Below are 20,600 nucleotides of genomic sequence, written 5' to 3'. Positions count from 1 at the left end.
GCCATCAGAATTTGAATAAAAAATGCATCTGAAACTTGAATGTTGTATATTTGCGCTTACTTTTTCAATTTCAAAATTAATTCAGAATACAATTTTGACCTAAAAAAAATTCAGTGTCATTATTTGTACACGTTTGCAGATATGTGTCCAAATATACAACATTCAAGTTTCAGATGCATTTTTTATTCAAATTCTGATGGTACATATTTAATTCCATACTTTAAAGACTACTTCAATTTGTAAAGAATTTCTCATGTTATCTGCCCAAATTTGCTGTATCTAACCTCTTCCTATTTGTAATTTTTGCTCTTTTTTTTGGTTTGTTTTAAGAAAGGTAAAACCTCGTCGTTCTTTTCGTTACTGTCTTTGTAACTTATTGTACATGTTGTAAAAAGAAAAAAGTCTAGTTTCCGGTTTTGGCCTGGAAACTACCGTTTTTTTTAACCCCTTTTCCTCGTCGTACTCCCGTATTATTATTTTATTATTTTCCTGTAAATGTCCTGCATACAAGTGCATACTATTCACCATTTCACAAACATGACACATAAAAATGTGTTCAAAAAGTTGCAAACACCTGAAAGCAGAATGCAGTACAGTATGATTGGAAGAGACTAGCATGAGATGACTATTACCACCTCCCGGCCTCTAGGGGGCAGTATGTGAGAGGTGGAGACTTATTTTGAAAGATTCAAGCGGAAGTTGTGGTTGAATTAGCCAGAGAGCACATGAATTTAATGTTTTGGCGTCATGACTGCGCACGGCAACAAGTTTATTCGCCTCCGCTTGTTTTTTGACTACCCGCCCCCGGCCGTCGTGGGGTGCCGCATGTGCTGGCTGCTCGTGGACCTGAACACGTGCCGCGTGGTGGCCGACCTGGAGAGCGTCATCCGGGAGAAGTTTGAGTTCAGCCGGAGCAGCATCCTGAGCCTGTTCATAGAGGACTGCTACTTGCCGCACACGGAGAGCATCTACGTGGTGCGGGACAACGATGACGTCAGGTGCGTGTTCAGTTCAGGTGTCACTGGGCGAGACGGATCTCAGTCTGGACAGCATCGTGTTGGTACGAGTAGAAACAAATCACCATGACAACCTGCTCTCCAAAGAAGGAGCTGATTTGAAAAAGGCATTCTTCTCATCTGGAATTCGGATCTTTGAATCTCTGAGCTGAACTGAGCTAAACACTGTTTCTCACAGCAACGGAATTTCTGTTACTTCCTAAATTATTCATAATTTGAACTTTTTCATATTTTGTGACGTTAGAACCAGATGAGACTGAGATTGTCCCGGACCATTCATTATATTTTCTTGGAGATTTTTTTTTTTTGCAGTTTCTTTCTGTTTTCTACCAGAATTACTCTGCATTTATTTTTCATTGATCCTCACGCCTCCAGTTTATCAGTGATTCAGATATCAATAGTCAGTAATTATTAATATCAACTGATATGAAACTCTTACATTGTGATATGTTTTCCAGCCCTAGTGTCAGGTCACCAAAGATCATTTTGCCTTCATGATTTCATGACTACTTGCAAACATTTCAAGGACTAATGTGTACAACTTATTTACTTTGCAATGAAAGACAGATTTTTGTATTTATGCACTACTTCATGTTCAGTTTTCAGTAAAATCAATCTAAAATCAATTAAAGCTTATAATGTGACAGAATGTGCAAAAATTTTGAAAGATATGAATAATTTTTCTAAACTCTGTGAGGACAGGGATGTGACCATTTAAAAACATTTGTGTGTTTTTGTGATCAGGGTGAAGGTGGAATGTCTGCCTCAGGTGAATGGACACAGCAGCTGTCCAGAGACGGCTACTGTGTCCTGCAAGAAAAGACAGAGAGACACCGCAGAGGGACCGAGCGTAGAGCACAAGAAGAAGAAGAAGAAGAAGAGAAACGAGCTGGAGGACGGCAGGGCAGATGGGTCAGATTTAGTTAAAGGTGATAATGGGAATAAGATGTTAGAAATAAAGATGGTTGCAAAGAAGAAGAAGAAGAAGAAGAGGACAGTGAGGTCAGTGGACAGAAGCCATCCTGCTGTCCCTGAAGCTGTTGCTGCCTCACACATGCCCTCCGGCCCTGACAAGACCCCAGCAGGGAAAGTGAAAACACAGAATGTCTCCTCATCAGGCCCCAACAGTAGCAGCAGGAATGGAGATAAAGCTAGTCATCAAAAAGTAGCCAAGAAAAGCAGCGCTTCCCCTGCTGCTTCAAAGGGAGCTCCACACCAGAACCCCAACCCCGAAAAATCTCAACCTCCTTCCTCATCTTCACAAACGGACTCCTCCTCGGATGAGGCTAACACTTTAAAAGTCCCTGCCAGAACTAAAATTTTACATCCCGACACCAGCAGCTCCAAGGCTGCAGCTCAGAACCAGAACCAGGCATCCAGCACAGAGCAGCCTCCGCTCAACCGAGACAGTGAAGAAGAGATCGAGCTGGTTATCCGCCGGCCGCAGCAGCCTCTCCTGAACATCCCCAACCCGGGGGCCTGGAGGGACCTCGACAGGGGCCGGAACAGGAGGTGGGCCGCAGGGGATCCTGGAGAATGCCCTGGGGTCAGAGGTCAAAGTGATGTAGAGGGATTCAGGAATGGCACAAAGGAGCCCTATTATCAGACTGACTCTCTGAGCAACAAGTCTGTTGTTCTGCAGGTGAGTCTCCAGATGTGTCTGCAGATGTTTGCTGTGTTTGTGTGGATCAGGACAGCACCACACAGAATGCTGCTGTCACTGGAATTCATGTTTTTATCATCATAACTTATGTCTTTCACATATCTATGGCTACCAACTTTAATATACTTTATTGGACCATCACAAGCAGTGCAGAATTTGAAGTATGTTGGTCATCAGTGTTTTATTTTGAAGTAAAAGTTTAGATAAAATGAAATTGTGTCCTGCTTGTGCTCACCTGTTTATTTTAATATCTATGTGCACCAAAATTATTTTTAACAAATCCTCTGATGTAGGCTTTAGAAGAACCAACGTTGGAGTCTGTTTAGCCTGTAAAGCTGAAGGTAGTTGGTCAGGTTTAGGAAACAGTTACTACTCAACAGTTTTATGTTAATCTCAACATTTTAGACACAGATGCATGTGGCCATTAAGTCATCTGCTGTTAATAATATATGGCTGGACAATAACTTCAAGTCCCTCTGAGTAGAATGAGACAGAACCCGTCCTGAAGGATTACAGCTCCATGCCACTGCTGGCTGCCCCGCCCCAGGTGGGCCAGAGGATCGCCTTCAAGGTCAGTTTGGTTGAACAAGTGCTAATGAGTCAGGGCTGATCATCACATGGAGATAAATGTAAATGTTATGTGTAAAACCCATTTAGTTGTTTTAAAGAAACTGTTGACAAGGTATAAGGTATATATATAATTATTATTGGTTCTTTCTTTCTTTCTTTTTTCTTTTTTTTTTTTACCCGGTGAAATCCAGCTTAGGTTTTTATCAGAGACCCTTCAGTGAACACGCCTACCTTCACAGGAGAAAGCTACTATGTTCAATAAAGGGAACAATCATTCTTGCATATTTCTCTTCACCTTCTTCATCCTTTCATTCATGTACAGTTGCTGGAGCTAACAGAGAACTACACACCAGAAGTATCTGAATATAAGGTGAGGAGAGTCAGCCTTGATGAAGTCATTGTTCTCATAACCTAACAGTGTAGCTGAATAAAACATCAAAGCTTGTTCTAGTGAATTCCTTATTCCTCAAACCCCTCTACATGTACATCAGGAGGGAACGATTATCAACTTTGACCCAACAACCAAACAGATTGAGCTGGAACTTCTTACTGCCTCGCAAGGTAAGATCTGTTTTTTTGTTTTTTTTCGGTGTATAAAACTACTTTAACATAACAATAATAAAACCCCACTCATCTCTCTTGTACTTCCCCTCTAGCTCCTGCTGAACCAGGCAAGTTTGACCTGGTCTATCAGAATCCAGATGGCTCAGAAAGAGTGGAGTACGCCGTACAGAGAGGATCTTCGGTAAGCTGCGTGACCTTCCATAGATGTGTCCATGGCAGTAATGAAGTGTCTTAGTTTGGTGTGATTAAATCAATATGTAATCTGCTCATTTAACACCTGTTGTTAATGCAACCACATACTATATACCACAAACAGGTCAGATACAGTTCACTATTTCATGTATTAATGATTTTTTTTATTACCCCATTTCCTGCCTGGTAATTGCTTGTTTTGTAGACTTCATGATGTTTCAGTGACTGTCAGTAAAGTTTGCTTGATAAACCTTTGAGTATGTGTCTTGAATAAAATCTTTATTTTACTGCGTTCTTCACTGTCTCTCCTGCAGGTTATGGAACGTTGGGACTCTCTGCTGGAGCCAAGACTCATCATTTAAACATGAAAACTTACATTCACTTTGTTTATTAAGTTGAATAAATTTGTTTTTATTAAAGTTAATTTATTGGGATTTGTTCTTTTCTGGATGGATTTTATTTTTGTATATCGGTGCTGCGATGACTGGTTTTCTATTACAATTTTATAAATGAAATCTTGCATCCTGAGTTCTGATTATATTGTTAATTTTTCATTATATCTATATATAAATTGTGTTAACAATAAAGGAAGACAGGCAGGTTGATTTGGTGCAATATGCATTGTATCAACCTGGACACGTCAAGTATTCGTCAAGGACAGCCTCGATGTTTGACATTTTAAAACTTGTTTTACTTCATTAATTGAATATTAGGGTTTAGGAGAGTATGTTGCAGTTTGTCTTTATTTCTCATGTCCTGTTTTATTTTTCATGTCAATCAGATGCAGAGGCAGAGAGAAACTGCCTCTGCATCTGAAGCGCCACCTGAAGGTAAAAGTCTAAACAATTTGTGTTCAGGATGTGTGTGGTCTGCAGGAGTACTGACTGTCCTTTTCTTGACCTTAAACCTGTACAAGACCTGCCTTGCAGGAAGATCAGCCCTGATGCTCTTCCAGTGAACAGGACAGAACCAAATTTGTCACCAATGTTCTTTGCACTGAATCTGTATTGTTTTACTCTAAGGGCTTTAACAAATTACCTGATGTTTTTAATATCCTTAGTGTTAAAAACAATTTGACATGTTTTCCAATTTGACATGTTTTTTTTTAATGTTATCGAGTTACCACTCGATAATATAAAACAAAAAATATATATTATTGTCAGGTTCAAACACAAGACATTTCTTACACACTGCAAAAAACAGAGACAAAGAGTCAGTAAATAGTTTTTACTCGCGAGGAGAGTGCCTCAGAGAAAGCTTCAGTTACAATCTCCGACCAACACTCTGAAGTTTCTCTGCTCGCCTCGCTCTTTTATTAGATCAGGAATGCCCTAATTACATGGAGCTAATGGGGGGGGGGAAGTATACTCTGTTTGACACAGCAAACTCTTATCCATATAAGATAACTTGAACAGCACATTCTCCTCGAGGTCGTTGGGGTGTGTTCTTGTTCTGCCGCTATCTTCTGCAACACAAGAAGTGAACGAACAACAGACAGAACAAACTTCTAAAAGTGGCATAACACTATAAGCTTCATATAAGAAAGATTAAATAATAATTCTAACAATTATTTTTATTCTAAATGGTACAAATTAGTGAAGCTAATGGCCGTGACCTGTGTTTATAAAATATAAAATAACACGATGAACTTGTTTTTTTGTTTTGTTTGTTTGTTCTTTGGTCCAATTATGTTCAGAACTGATACTTCTAAAAATGACCAGCTGCTCTGTTTTACATCACAGAAGAAGGCGGGTGCAGATACAAGCACATCTGGGTTGTTGCTAGGCAGCTCATCGGTGACAGAATCCCTTCCGTTGAGATCGTGAGTCCTCGTGCTTTTCCGGATCTTCTCGCTTCCTCCGAGCATTGGATACGGCTGATGTCACAGGCAGCAGCGGCAGCGGCAGCGCCAGTCAGTCCGGCGGAGCTAAGGACTGGAAGGACGATGGCGATCGACAAAGCGACTCTCTTCAGTTAAGCCTGACAATTGAAACCATTATCAGAGAACCGCCAACAATGGAGAGGCAGGGTCTCCCCGACCAGGACCAGCTGCTGCAGTTTCTGAAGCGGCTGAAGGAGGTTTTTGATGTTTGTGACGAGGATGCTGACGGCTTCATCCGGGTGGAGCACTTGATGGACCTTGGGCTTCAGTTCGGTCAAGGAGACGAGGTGAGCTGAGGAGAATGAAAGAGACAAGGTGGGCTAGTTGAGGATAAAGGACTCGCTAACGAATATTATTACTTTAAAAAGCATTCCAACATTTTCTCTGGGGCCAGTCGGAGAATAATGGAGTCCAGTGCTTGGTATCTAGACAGCCAGTCATAAACCTTGACAGGTGCCGGAGAGTTTCTAGCATCAGGAAGGTTGCGCGGGGCCTTTGACTTTGGTTTCGGGGACTACTTCCTAGCACCACGACGATCTCAGTGCTTGGTCATTTGTACTCTGTAAATAAAAAATGGAATAAAATTATGTTTTGTTGACCACAGATATGGAGGAGTCTGAGGACCCTGGACTGTATTAATCAGGGTTAGGGTCTAATCACACTCCATGTAATCTCTGCAGGGTTCCCAGTATTCTGTCCTATTTTTTTTTATCATGTTAGTATAACAAACAATGACACTGTTAGCTTTATGAATTAATTATATGCAGCCAGCCCTCTGAATCTGAGTATAATACAATTTATATTCTATTACTTTGCTCTTTTTCTTACCGTTACAACCAACCTGACTTCAACAGATTGTACCTAGTATTCCCATGAGGTCAAAGTCAAGTTTATAAAATTGTTCAAACATTTTATAGGTATGTGTTTCAAGTTTCAGGAGAAAAACTGTTGGAATGTTAAACTGTTGAAAGCTGTTTTTATCAGAACAAAAACGGCTTCAATGGATCCAATTAATTACCTGGTTCTGTTAGATTTCATGACATGTGAACACATTCAAAGCTCTGCAGTAGATTCTTCCATATTTTATACATTTCAGAAGCCATAGAAAGTTTAGATATTATGTCATGGTATAATGTTATTCCCTCATCAAAAACATGCCTGGAGAGTTGCTTTGATTCTTTCATGCATGTTTGAGGAATCGTTGAATGGCAACCAAATGCTTGCTCTCACAAAACACAGACTATTTCCACAAAGCTCCTCATTGGGGTTGCAGCCCTCAGCCGAACTTCCACCTCAGAGATCACCACTTCCCCCCCACAACCACACGCAGCTCCTCCAGACTAGCAGCAGCAGCCATTAGCAAACACCTGTGGAACTGTTAGCCTGCTGAGCTCATTATACATTTGACTTCTCAATCCAATGCTCTTAAGAACAGCACTGAAGGGTCAGTGTCAGAAAGAGCAGGAGCTTCTTAAAGAGACAGAGACCCAATTTCAAGGTGTCAGGTGTTTTTCCAGGTTTAAAACATAATCTGCAGGTAATCTGATCAGTTATAGTCTTGGGAACAGCATTTTTTTTTAATTCTGGGAACAATAACAATACATTAACCCTTATTGTATTTTATTGTAATTGCATGTTAATATTTCAAGGTCATGCATCACATGTATGTTACTTGTTAATCTTTAGGAGAACATTAACTTCTTCTCTTTCCCTTCATTTGCTTTTTGTAAGTAAAACAAATAAAAATAAAATGTCACTGTGACTTTTTATGTATACAGATATTTGATCAAATGTATGTCAGGTGAGAGAGTCTATATGAAAGCTTTTGGATCTACATCCATGTTGTGTGAACGTTCTGAGATGACAGCTTGAGTTAAGCAAATTTTATGAGAAACCTCATAATGGACGTTGCTGTACTTGCATACAAAATCCCTGAGTCTTAATTATTGCTGTAATACATTTACCTTTTGGATTCCGTTTTTATTTAGCAACCTTTAAATTGGCTGAGAGACAGAGACACATTGCTCAGCAGCATGTCTATATCGACTCATGAAAGCATTAAGGTTGTCAGGTATTGGTGATAAATTTTGATCATCGTTCTATCAAAATGCGGACCGCTATCTCCTTTTACAGAAAGTGAACCTGTCTGTTGTTGCAGGTCAAAAAGCTGACTAAGCATCTGTGCCCCAATGCTCACGGCAAAATCAACTTTAAAGAGTTCTGCCACGCAGTGTTCGCTATCAAAGGTAAGACCACTTCTGTCACTCTGATGACTTCCATCTGTGTTTATTATATGTCAATAAATAATAAGCACCAAGTTGTATCTTTAGTTTACAATCACCATTAAAAAAAAGTCCACCCTCCTTTTGGATGAGGAAGACAGTGAAACACAACAGCACAGCCCTGGTTTGACCTGTGGTTGTTCGTCCCTCAGACATACTTGTTGTCCTATGGGAACAAAGCAGGGAACAGAAAATCAAAACCTGTGTGAGCCCTGGAGCTTCTCACCTAGCCACAGATTTAGAACTAGACATCGTCATGTCAGTCAATTTAAGATCATAAAATAGATTAGAATACCAGACAAAGAAAAATACATATCATTTTTTTAAAATAATTCTTTCATTTATTAAGCGGAAAAACATTATTCAGACCAACCTGGCTCTTTGAAATCATAAATAAATGATGATTAACCTCAGTAACCTGGTCATTCCCTGACCTGAGTTACTGTCAAACAGAATGGGAATCTCAAAGATCTTACCCCGTTACATGTGGTGTGAATCTAACAGCATTTCATAAGAAGACATGATACCAATCACCTAACATGTGGACGGAGAGACACTCTCCAGCATCAGGATCTGGATTATTTGGCTTAATTGAGTTTTGGTGCTGAAGTTCAGTTTGTGTGGAAACCTAAATGTTGCACAAGGTGCATAGAAATGGGATCTGAACTTCAGATTGTTGCCTTAAATTGAAATAATTATACTAAAGGAATGCAGTCTTGCCATCTAGTGTGTGTACATTAACCTCTACAGTCTATTGTATTTACACTATTACCTCTTCTTACAATTCTGAAAAGTAATTCATTTACCTCCACCTCATTCCTCTTCTATCCTTCCGTTGCTGCTGCAGGTTTTGAGGAGATATTAAAGATGGCGGTTATCCCTCGGAGTCAGACATCCCAGCACCAGTCAGTCACAGACAACGGCTACATTTATCAGGTAAAACCTTTGTGCTAATGGTTCAAACTTAAAAAAACACAGCTGTGGGACACATAAATGAAACACTTTATCCACAGTGTCTGCTTGTCCTCCTTCCAACACGTCAACTAGAGCATCCGCCCGTTCTTCATCACGACTCTTCAGTACAATGTTGGCCCTTATCAGACCGTTGCGTAGAGTTAGGAGTATGTTTGAACACCAACGTCTATCTGACTCTTAAAGGATAGAGTTAATGTGAATTTACTGTAAAACATGATGTTTTCGCTGTGGTGTGATGGTTGCTCAGCCCTGCAAGAGTTGAGCTCAGCTACACAGTTGCTTAGCAACAGGAGGACAAGTGAGAGAGACGGAGGTGTAGCCTTGTTCTGACAAAGATCCTCTAACAAAGTGATGCAATAATTGTTTAAGTGTTGTAAATGTTTTCATGAATGAATAAATTAGTATATTTGGTGTGCATCTGGAATTTTTTATTGGTAATAGTGAATAAATATTAGAATTAAAATGTTTATTCACTTCCAGTGATTAAATTGGGTGTAAAACTAAAGAGATGCATGTTGTCAAATTATGTATGAGTGTGCTGATGAGCTGCAAACATTTTAATAAAGAAATAAAATTTTCTGTCAGATTGTTGGAAATCCCTATCCCTCTAACATTATGCAGGATAACATGTAAAATCCACACATTTTAACCAAAGACGTTCCACAGCGCTCAGATGATTTGATATGTTTTTATGAGAATCACCACATAAATTACTATCCGGCTCACCTAAATGTTTTCTAAGAGTTCTTTTCTCAGACATATGTGATCTCTGAATCTTTCACTTAGCTTCTCATATTTTAAACAAACATGGCTGAATATAGACCGTAGACATGTTATACCATTATGATTTAACCACTGAAAGCTTTTTGGATGCTCTGTCCAGATGAACTGGACAACCACTACAAACATAATTACTGACGATATTAACTCTAACCTCCAGCTTTGTTGTTAAGACAATACCAGTCTCTACTCTGGGCTAATGAGAAATACAAAGCTAAAGTATAGCCAATAACCGAAAAAATAATAGCATTATGGAAGTTAGCCTTCAGTTATGTCGCTACGGTTTCTCTAATAATCTCTAAATATGCTGCAGCACATATCTATCTGGCTAATTTACTGTATCTATTCTAATATTAGATGGATTTTTTGTGCATTTTGTAAATATAAAAATGGAGAATTTCCAGCATTTTATAGTTCTTTATGTGCCACAGACCTTTTCATCACAAACAAAATATGCATTAATGAGTAGAAGGCAGTCTGGTAGTGAAAACTGTCCAGCATTTTCTTAAAAAAACAATTGTAGCCTTATAATAATAAAATAAAACCCAAAGTAGCCATTTATAAATATGAAAGTCCTTTGTTGCATTAGATTGGGCGTGGCCTTCAGCAGAGTGCCAGAGCCCAGACGTATTATTAATGTTTGTATCTGGAGCATACTCCATGCTACCCTGTCTGATAAACGAACAGATTAATAACTCATCCAATGAATATACTGATGTTGTCATAGCCAAACAATAACTAGAACTGCAGCGTCATCATCAACTTTGTTCCAATTTGAAGTGAAGTCAGCTGTAAGCCAGTTTTTTCTGGGATAAATGTGGATTGTCAATCAATCCTGTTGATTAGGCCGAACGGCGGCAGATCATGGCAGATGAGTCGAAAATCCATAAAACATCAACAGCTTCCAGGCATTTCCATCAGTCTCACCTTACATCTGTAAGGTGAACCACCATGAACCACCACAGCAAACTGTTGACTCTGTCATTTAACAGACTCGGACCACTAAAAGAAAGAAGATACTGAAAAAGTATTTTAATTCAGGTGTGTCAGAAGTAAACAAAATAAATGGGTCCAGTCGAAAACTGTTTACGGTACATAAGGACCAATTCAGTTTGATTCATTTTAGTAAGATACATTTTGTACATTTATACTTCCCATACTTGCAGACCACAAATCCATCATTTCATCAGACTGGGAAACCTGTTTTTATCACAAGAAACATTTTGAATCCAAATTTGAGCCCATATTATGCATAAATTGTGGTATTGGATTGCACTGTTATCTTTGCAAATATTAATTATAATTTATTATCATAAATGAGTTCATAATTTATGATATGTTAGAGGGAAATCCCTATCCTCTAACATAATGCAGGATAACATGATCTAGTTTGTGATTCATTTTATGATTTCATTATGATCTTATTCCTCTCAGTTCGATGTAAACTATATGATCTGCAGTGATGTTGTAGAAATAAAATAAAACAAAACTAAAGAAAAAACCTCACCTACTAATATTATTGCTGTTATTTTGACATAACAATACATTTCATTTTGTATGTTTGCAGAATGGTGAGGTGCAGCTCGGCCCTCCTATCATCACATGTACGCGATCTTACCCAGAATGCAGTGTGTACAACGTGAGGCGTGGAGCTGAGGCAGAGTGTGACATGGACAGCGTTGCTGAAAACACCCACAGCTCTGACTCCCAAGAGACATCACAGGACAGGTCAGTTCCAAAAAACAAGTGACCATTTGGAACTTAGCGAAGCGTGTGTTGACTGAAACTGTTGCTGTGCAGCTACAGACACGTGACGGGGTCGGCGTCGGTCCCTGCTGTCCCCAGAGAGGAGCAGTTTGAGGACTATGGTGAGGGGGTGGATGTAGACTTCAGCCCCAGCAGCCCTTGTCCTGAAGACGACAGCAGGACCAATGGCTTCTCAGACCTGGGTTCCTCACTCCCTTCCAGGTTTGGATTTTGTCTGGAAATACAAACAAATCACAATCTTTAATTTGGTCTAAAATAATTCTGAACACATTTGTTAGAATGGAAGCTAAAAAGAACTGCTAGCAACTGTAACTTCTTTCCATCTGGAACTGTTGAAAGGTTGCGAAGCAGATGCTGTGATGCTGAACCACAGAGCAGCTTTAAGGGAAGAAGGTGCTAGTCACTTTTAACACACTCCAGCCTGAATGAGCACCAAGCAGCTCCTCAGATGTTGTAATAATTCAGTTTTCCTCTAAATGTCTATCTACATCTCTTTTTGTTTCTTTCTTTTAGTCATTTCCATTGACCATATCATTGCGCAATTTAACTATTCAAAAATACATTTGCATAATGGAAACATGGTAATTTTGAAAAAAAAACAAAACTTTTTTTTTAATAAAAAGTTTTGAGGTGGTTTTTAGCCTTATCAAAATTGGTTTATTTTGCAAAACTCCAAAGGAAACACTTTTTTTATCACGAGTCACATGACCAACAACCAGATGTTACCATTGGTGCATTCGAAGATGGCAGGAAGTTGGAGGATGATGGCACAGCTTGATTTTTACTGACTTATTACATGAACAACATTCATGTGTGATTTTAATTGCATGTCCTGTTTGATGGAATCACAGCAATTGCAGAATTATGCTTTTTTGACATCATCATAATGCAAACAAAGTCTTGTGCACATTTGTAATGGAGACGCTTCTGTTGAGGATAAAAATAGTTAAGAGTGTTCCTTCTTTTACTTTCATTGTTTACTGTTACTTTTTTAGTAAAAAATTACAAAATTAGTTTGGTTTGTTTTGTTGGTACATATGGAAGGTTTTGTCTGGTTTAGTGGTCCCGTGTTATGTGTTGATCTTGTTTTTCCAAACACAGTGCTGGTCATACTCCTCAGAAGATGCAGCAGCTGTACAACAGTGATCTGCTCGACATCTACTGTTCTCAGTGCTGCAAGAAAGTGAATCTTCTCAATGACCTGGAGGCTCGTCTTCGAAACCTCAAGGCAAACAGGTAGACAAAAATAGAAAAATTGCATTGCACTCGCACCTTTGATTGTAGATTTACTTTTAACCAGAGCCACTACCATAACACCCTGACTGCTGACTCAGCATTATCATCACAGATTTACTGCAGGAGATGTGAAGCCATCAACACTAAACCCATGTTATGCATTTATCACTCCAAATTAAGCCAGACTTGTATCTACGGCAACTAATTTCAGACCAGGTACAATGAGTGGTTGCAAGATATGCGAGTCATTGCAGTACTTGCTAAACTCACATCAGAAGGGAATTGAAACATAAATTGTTGACTGCAGAATAGTCTTTATAGGACAAAAATAAAGACTAGATTGGTTGTATTTGTCAGAGCAGCATTGTTCTCTTTTTTTAAAGCAGGCCATTTTAAACCTGTCAAGGTTAGCTTGACTCTTTGCTTTGCTTTGTGTTTCAGTCCTAACAGGAAGATCTCCAGCACAGCGTTTGGACGGTGAGTGACTGACATTCGTCCTGATGAGCTAACTTTACCTTTTTGTAGCAGATGTGAGATGTAGCAGTGTTCTCTGTGTAATGAGTGATCAGGTATATTTGTCTTGGTGTCTCTACAGGCAGCTGTTTCAGGCCAATCTTGGAGTTTTTGGCTCCAGTCAGGGCAGCAGCACAGAGGACCTGTTCACAGACAGCATCGACTCCTGTGACCTCGACATCACAGACAAAGTACACACACACACACACACACACACACACACACACACACACACACACACACACACACACACACACANCACACACACACACACACACACACAGACACAAAAATGAAGTTATATTTAGATTTCCTCATATGCAACTATAAGACATTATGTTCTACGGAAGTTATTTGACCAATTCTTTGACCAATTCTGGCCAATTTTGGCCAATTCTAATTTATTTTTTTCTTTTTGAATACTTATTATAATATATACACATATACTTATTATTGGAAAATGTACCACAGGTTATTTGATAAAGGTAATGCTTTCAACGTATGGGGTAAAAAAAAAAAAACATTTTCAGAATGTCAAATATTTGTTGTTTAGTTTATTATTGATATTTCCACCTATGTCACATGGCACATACATTAGTGGTAGAACGTCCTTGATATTGACTGAATAAGTAACATGGATTGTGATTCCTCTGCTTTTCTCACTCAGGTCAGTTATCTGGAGAAGAAGGTGACTGAGCTGGAGAGTGACAGTTTGGCCAACAGTAACCTGAAGTCTAAACTCAAACAGGAGAACACCCACCTGGTCCACAGGTGGGAGAAACATCCAGTACATGCTTGAGATTTTAGTTCCTGTGACTCAGCTTAACTCACATAGATCTAGTTTTATGTTATACATGTTTGATCAGTATGTACATGTTTGCCTCTCAGGGTGCATGAGCTGGAAGAGCAGGTGAAGGATGCTGAGACAAAAGCAGCAGAGACGCTGGGAGAGGAGATGAAGCGCCACCGTGAGGCTTACAGCAAGATGGAGAGAGACAGAAACACAGAGATAGATCTGCTCTGTTGCCGGTAACCTACAAAAACGCTGCAGAGAAGACTGCAGCACAACCTAAAACATTAATTATTGTCAGACTGACTCAAACATTCACTTTGAGTCATCATCATCATCATCACGAAGAACACAGTTGCTTATGGAGGCCATAAGCAGTGTGACTGTAACTAATGTCAGTGACAGTCAGATATCTCAGTGCTCAGTGCTGCTTTAGAGATATAGAATATTCTGCACAAGGAAGTAAACACTCTCTTCACTGGGTGTTTCTATTTATTATGAAGACTCTGTATGTACCAAAATCAAATCAACAATAGGTAGGTGAAACAGAAGCAACTACCTGCTGTAAACTGAAGCTGTGCTCCTGTCTGAAACGTTTTGCAGCCTCTTGCAGACTTTTTTCCAGGATTGTTTTGTGTACAACTCTGAGCAGCTTCCCTGTCCCTGCTGAAGGCAGAATCCCCACATCATGATGCTGCCACTACTGTTTCACTGTAGACATGCACAGTATTAGCTTCCATCACCTATAGTGTTTTTTGCATGAAGGCCAAAAAATATTTTATGTTTCAAATTTATGCTTTTCATTTAGTTTTTGCTTCACATTTAGAATTGCAAAGACATGAAAAATAATTTGATTTATTTGTCCATATTAATAACCAGTCTATTGAATGGGCTCAGTGCTAAAGGGACAGTAAGCCCAAATTAAAATGTGATTTTAATTTCTATACAAACTTGTGCACAGGGTCCAGCAGTTGGAAGAGGAGAATGGAGACATGAGCGTAAATGTGAGCAGACTCAAGTCTCAGTCTGAGAAACTGGACCAGGTGAGTCAAACTGACAGGCCCGGGCTGCAGGACACTGGAAAAAAAAAACTGATGTTGCCATTTTTCTACCATTGTGATATATATAGTATCGCAAAATGAAAAAAATAAGAATTTTCAGCAGATAACTTGAATAGCACCTTCAGTTATGCTGCACTCCTGACATCTTGCTTACAGTTAACCTGCTCTGATCTTACCTCTTCTAGTGAATATCACAAGCATGTTTGTTTCTGTATCTGAGAGTTTATGTTCTTATTAAGGAAAACCTTATCAGTCGCAGTCTATGTCCATTTTCTTCTCTCGTCTCTTTCACCTTTGCCTCCATCATTCTGAGCGTTTGTGTTTTGACAGATGTGGTTAGTGTGTGATGTGAGTCATGACAAATTTAAGAGAAGGGCAGTCTGAATGGTAACCAAAGAGTTATTCCCTCATCAAAAACATACCTGGAGTGTTGCCTTGATTCTCTCATTCATGTTTGAGAAATCCTTTAATCTCCATGGCAACCATTTAGCTGTGTAAAACACCTGGGTGGATCTATCTCCGCCTTCAAGACACAGCTCCTCCTCAGAACTGCAGCTCCAAGTTTCTGAGCTTTTGCCTCTCAGAGCAGCCCTCCCTACAACTCTCCCACTTTGCTCCTTCAGACTAGCCAGCAACAATTGGTAAACACCTGGTGGAACTGTGCATCTGCTGAGCTCATTATAGGAGCTACTTCTCAGAGCAAAACTGGAGCTCTTTTATACATCAGCTCTATTTTCACAGGACTTACCAAGAAAAGAACACCGTCCCTGTGAAACATGCCTTTTGCTTAACTTGTAAGGTTCAGGTAAAAAGCTGTGATTTCTCTGCCACATTCAGTCTTCCTGACCTAGTCTTCCTGTTCACTCTGCAGGAAAAGCAAAGGATGACGGACAAATTGGAGGACACCAGTCTGAGGCTGAAGGATGAGGTGGATCTGTACAGAAAGATCATGGATAAGCTCTGGCACAACCGCCATGAGTTTCAGAAAGAAAAAGAGGCCATGCAGGAGGTGAGGCCGGCTTTCTCTCTGATTGTTGAAGTAGATCTGTCTCCGTTCTTGTGACTTGTTCTCCTTAAATCTTTTCCCGTTTAGTTTTTCTGGTTGAAACATTGCTTTTTATAAAGATTTTTTGTTCTGATTTTGGATATTATGCAGCTGGAGAGAGTTTTTACTGCTACATTTTTACTTTTGCAAAGTTGTCATGATGCATAGCTATCATAATGTAACTTTTTTTTTACAACCCAGAGCAGCTGATTTAGCTGCGAGGCTAAATAATACAGAACCAGACGAGAGTACAGAAAGGAGAGAGGGAAGGAGGAACTTCAGGATTCTTCTACAATATGAAATGGATTAAACTCAAGTGCTAACAAGGACCCAGCTACATTTAGAATGCAGTGTTATTTGTATCTCCACCAGAACAGTGAGATGCTTCCCAGTCCCCAGTAACAAATCCAAGGTTTATAGTCTAGATTTGAGGGAACTCAGTCTTTCAGATGTTTTCTTCTCCATGTTTGGTTCTAGTTCTGGTGATGCAGAGCAAAACCAGAACTAGAAGACCGGAGAGGTCTGGAAGGTTGATACAACAGCAGATCTTTAATATATTTTATTTTTCTCCTGCACCCAGAAAAGCAGAACTTCACCCTCCTGTGACTCACCTGCACATATCAGGACCTCCTCTCATCCACACCATCAGCCTCTAATGACTATTTCAATACACATGGATGTTTAGGGTTATTCATTCTCTTTGGTTTAAGTAATGTATTTTTAACTGAGCTAACTAAAATTAATCTACAAAAAAACCAACAAATTTTATCAAATATTTTGTATCTTTTGTTTGCAGTTGATTGATGACCTGCGCCGGGAGCTGGAGCATCTGCAGCTGTTCAAGTTGGAAATGGAACATCCTGGGAAGGGCAAAGGGCTGTCTGAGTTTAACGCCAAGACCAGAGAGACGGAAATGGAACATGAAGTCAGGAGACTCAAACAGGTCAATGAACAGAAAACACTCCGGTTTGCTGAGAAAAATCCTGTGTCTTTGTGCTGTTAAGTCACATTTTTCTGTCACTGATTTTATATTGCCTGTCATGATAACAAATTTTACGGGATGATAAAATGTCCCACAAATGATCTTGATAAATGATAATGTTGTTTTGAGACCATTCCCAAGTAATATGTTGATAATAGCATTATAAAGCAAGTCCACAAGTCATCAGAGACTAAGAAACTTTCATTTTGTTCAAAACACGCCACACTGGAAATGAAAGATGCTTTAACTATCCAAAATAAAACAACACAACCAAAATCAATAAATATAAAGGACATAGAAACCAAACACAACTGAAACCATAAATAAAATGGATTATAGAGTTTCTGTGAACAAAATTGCACACAAAAAATATTAATCATCACAATGTAAATGACCAAACTCATTTTAATTTATTATGTATTTAACTGCTTATTGTGACCGGCTTAAATGTGTCTGTTAAGTTGATCAGTGTTTTTGTAATGAGGACATTTCATTTAAATATAAAAGTCACAAAGTTAAAATTGGATTAAAAACAAACATTAATGAAAAGACAAAACATTAATAAAATTTCATTAACAATTAAAACTAATATTCATATTTAAAAGGATCTGTACGTTTGTACAATGAAAGGTACATTTAAATAAGAATGTTTTTGTTGCTCTTTGCTTCAGGATTCATGGCAACATAAAAACAGTTCAGTGTTGAGGTGTTTCAGATCAGAAATAACTCCACTAAAAAGTGAATGATCTGTAAATATTTTTCAGAATGATGCTGCTGACAGCCCACTGTGTTACTGCTTCATAGGTGGAATTTTATTACCAGCCGTAAAGAGTCACTGATTCTATTTGCATCAGAATCAGTGAGGACGCCTTAGATTAAAAGCATACAGTCTTTAGTGAAAAACAATTTTTTACTCATCAGATGTTTGAATCTTTGCTCTCACATACAGTATTCCCTTGCAGTCAGGTTTGATCCTAACCTTCACCCACTGCTGCTGAAACACTGTTGTTGTCTCCGAACTCTTTCAGGAGAACTTTAAACTCAGAGACCAGAACGACGATCTTAACGCTCAGATTCTGAGTCTGAGTTTGTATGAAGCAAAGAACCTGTTTTCCTGCCACACCAAGGCGCAGTGCCTCGCTGCTGAGATCGACAACGCTTCGAGAGACGAGGTCAGGCTGATGGATGGAGTCTATGTCCGTCCATCAGTTTGTTAGAATGTTGTTTGCTTTTTGTTGTCTGTTAGAATTGAATCATTTGAACTTTCTTCCTCTTACAGCTTGTTGATGCTCTGAAAGAACAGGAAGAGATCAACCTGCGTCTGAGACAATATATGGACAAAATCATTCTGGCCATTCTTGATCACAATCCTTCCATCCTAGAGATTAAGCAGTAAACTTTACATTTGTTTTAGTGTAGTGGTGGTAATTAGCCATGGCACCAGTTTCTATGAACATGTTTTGTTTTAACCTTTCCAGTCTTTGTCTTTTTTTTTTTTTGACCAAAAATATGTTTGTACTTTTTTTTTAGCTCATACACATAAACAAATATGCCAAAAGTCAGGATTGTTTAACGCATTCTTTCAAAATCATTTTATTGATCCCACAAGGAAATTATTTTGTCCAAGTTACACAAAACACAGTAAAATATGAATAAATAGAATAAAAAAAAAAACTAAAGTAAAATAGAGTTTATCTCAGTAGTCAGTTAGTTAAAACACCAACTGTGCGTTGTTTTAACATCAGTAACGTCTTTATGACACTGGCTGCCTTTAGCCACAGTTTCAATCTGTTTAGGCAGGAGCTGATGTGGTGCATTTAGTGAATATTCAGAGAGAAATATTCCTGATTCCATCATGTAGACCAGTGGTCCCCAAACTTTTTCCTGTGAGGGCCACATAACTTTTCCCTTCTCTGGTGTGGGTCCGGCGTCAGTTTGTACCAGAAAAAGTGTTACACGGTTATCACCTGCGCGTTTCTCGATTGATTTTTACCCAGAAAGCACATGGGCAAAAATCGTTAGGGAAACGGTCACCGGGACTGACTAGTATATCTTCCATTGAGGGAAAGTAACTTTAACATATGAATTCCTCATATGTTAACATGAAGGCTCGTTTTGAAGTATAAGCTGCTACTTACAGGCATCGCTTCGAAGATTTCGACCTGGAATGCGGCGTTCAACTGTGTTGTTGGCTAGCGGCGTTCTACCGCTAGCGCAACAACCGAGCTGATTAAATAACATAAAAGTCAAGCAGTTCCCTAAAAGTCCAACAGATGGCAGCAATGCGCCATGCTAAACAAAACACCCACAGTTTACAGGACACACTTCCTGCTAAAGAGCCCCCTGGTGGTTGAAGAAAAATCCACATATAAACCGGAAAATAGAATTTATGAGAAAAAATCTGAACGCTCTCTGGTATTGTTCGGGGGACCACTGATGTAGATGGTTCGACTGGGATTAATTCTAAACGTACACAACATGTTTAGAGTAAGGAGCATTTCAGGGACTGCCTCCATCTGTGGTTCCATTTCTCTCCTTCTAATATTTTAGTGTCTGTTTGAACACAGCTGAAAGTTTACAAGATATATGATATATGCTCTGCATAGCATTCATTTCTTATGCTTATAACATATGAGCCTAAGAGTAATTTCAGGTCTTCAAGGTGCCAATATTGAAAATGGTGTGCCAAATAGTTTCACTGATTGAGAGAGAAAACTCAACAAATATCTGAAATACCTTATATAAGCTGAACAACTTGCTCGTTTCTTAAAGCCTGAATGTCTGGAATTATATTGTGACACATATTTCATATGTTTGTACTATGATCAAGGTTTTAGCTGACAGTGAGTTGGAGAGTGAAATGTCACCCAATAGCTTTATCTTGAGTTTCTAGTTGTTTGTGTTTCTAAGACTAAAGAGTTTGTCCCATTCTGCTCCCCTTACTGGCACAACGTCACAAAACTGCTAGCAAATAAATGTGGATCCACTTTAAACGTTGAAATGAAAATAAATATTTTAATGGAAATCAAGCACATTCAGCACATTTTAGACACCCAGGTTTTCCACCAACTGCAGATGTTCTTTCTTACAAGAACTCTGCAGTTCCTGTAGGAAACAATAAATGAAACAAAGGAACAGCAACATTTAACACCATTCACTCATTTTGTCCAGCCTAAGCATACTGACCTGGTCCAGCACACAGTGAACCACGTCTTAGATTTATGTTGTAAATATTCTCTCCTTAACCAATGTTAATAAGATATTGTACTCAGATCACTTTCA

General features: G+C 39.0%; 2 protein-coding genes across 3 annotated transcripts; both read left to right on the top strand.

Moving 5' to 3' along the window:
* The first annotated feature begins 672 nt into the window (after window positions 1–672).
* On the top strand, window positions 673–4,439 carry coil (coilin p80). 2 transcript variants are annotated; one of them, XM_008415088.2, is made up of 7 exons: window positions 675–998; window positions 1,761–2,658; window positions 3,164–3,250; window positions 3,572–3,619; window positions 3,741–3,810; window positions 3,906–3,994; window positions 4,320–4,439. In XM_008415088.2, exons 1-7 carry the CDS (start codon window positions 748–750, stop codon window positions 4,365–4,367), a joined length of 1,491 nt encoding a protein of 496 aa, XP_008413310.1. In that variant the 5' UTR covers window positions 675–747; the 3' UTR covers window positions 4,368–4,439. The 2 variants fall into 2 exon arrangements, 1 of the variants encoding a protein (XP_008413310.1); XR_001776825.1 differs by lacking the exons at window positions 3,906–3,994; window positions 4,320–4,439 and having other exon boundaries at window positions 673–998; window positions 3,441–3,619; window positions 3,741–3,792.
* Window positions 4,440–5,669: 1,230 nt separating this feature from the next.
* rab11fip4a (RAB11 family interacting protein 4 (class II) a) lies at window positions 5,670–18,992 on the top strand. Its single transcript, XM_008415090.2, has 15 exons — window positions 5,670–6,174; window positions 8,046–8,133; window positions 9,017–9,105; window positions 11,492–11,652; window positions 11,725–11,892; window positions 12,793–12,927; window positions 13,369–13,404; window positions 13,523–13,631; window positions 14,108–14,211; window positions 14,329–14,469; window positions 15,192–15,273; window positions 16,163–16,300; window positions 17,133–17,279; window positions 18,347–18,490; window positions 18,598–18,992. Exons 1-15 carry the CDS (start codon window positions 6,022–6,024, stop codon window positions 18,712–18,714), a joined length of 1,812 nt encoding a protein of 603 aa, XP_008413312.1. The 5' UTR covers window positions 5,670–6,021; the 3' UTR covers window positions 18,715–18,992.
* Window positions 18,993–20,600: the final 1,608 nt, after the last annotated feature.

The sequence above is a fragment of the Poecilia reticulata genome, linkage group LG8 (assembly GCF_000633615.1).
Source record: "Poecilia reticulata strain Guanapo linkage group LG8, Guppy_female_1.0+MT, whole genome shotgun sequence".
Lineage (NCBI taxonomy): Eukaryota > Metazoa > Chordata > Actinopteri > Cyprinodontiformes > Poeciliidae > Poecilia > Poecilia reticulata.
The sequence above is the reverse complement of the archived record's forward strand: the minus strand, read 5'-3'. Positions and strand labels throughout refer to the sequence as shown.

Coding starts and splice junctions, on each gene's coding strand:
- rab11fip4a (XM_008415090.2), top strand. CDS start 6,022: ATGGAGAGGCAGGGTCTCCCCGACCAGGACCAGCTGCTGCAGTTTCTG. Junction 12,928..13,368: donor CGAAACCTCAAGGCAAACAG/GTAGACAAAAAT, acceptor TTTGTGTTTCAG/TCCTAACAGGAAGATCTCCA. Junction 14,470..15,191: donor ATAGATCTGCTCTGTTGCCG/GTAACCTACAAA, acceptor ACTTGTGCACAG/GGTCCAGCAGTTGGAAGAGG.
- coil (XM_008415088.2), top strand. CDS start 748: ATGACTGCGCACGGCAACAAGTTTATTCGCCTCCGCTTGTTTTTTGAC. Junction 999..1,760: donor CGGGACAACGATGACGTCAG/GTGCGTGTTCAG, acceptor TTTTGTGATCAG/GGTGAAGGTGGAATGTCTGC. Junction 3,251..3,571: donor GCCAGAGGATCGCCTTCAAG/GTCAGTTTGGTT, acceptor ATTCATGTACAG/TTGCTGGAGCTAACAGAGAA.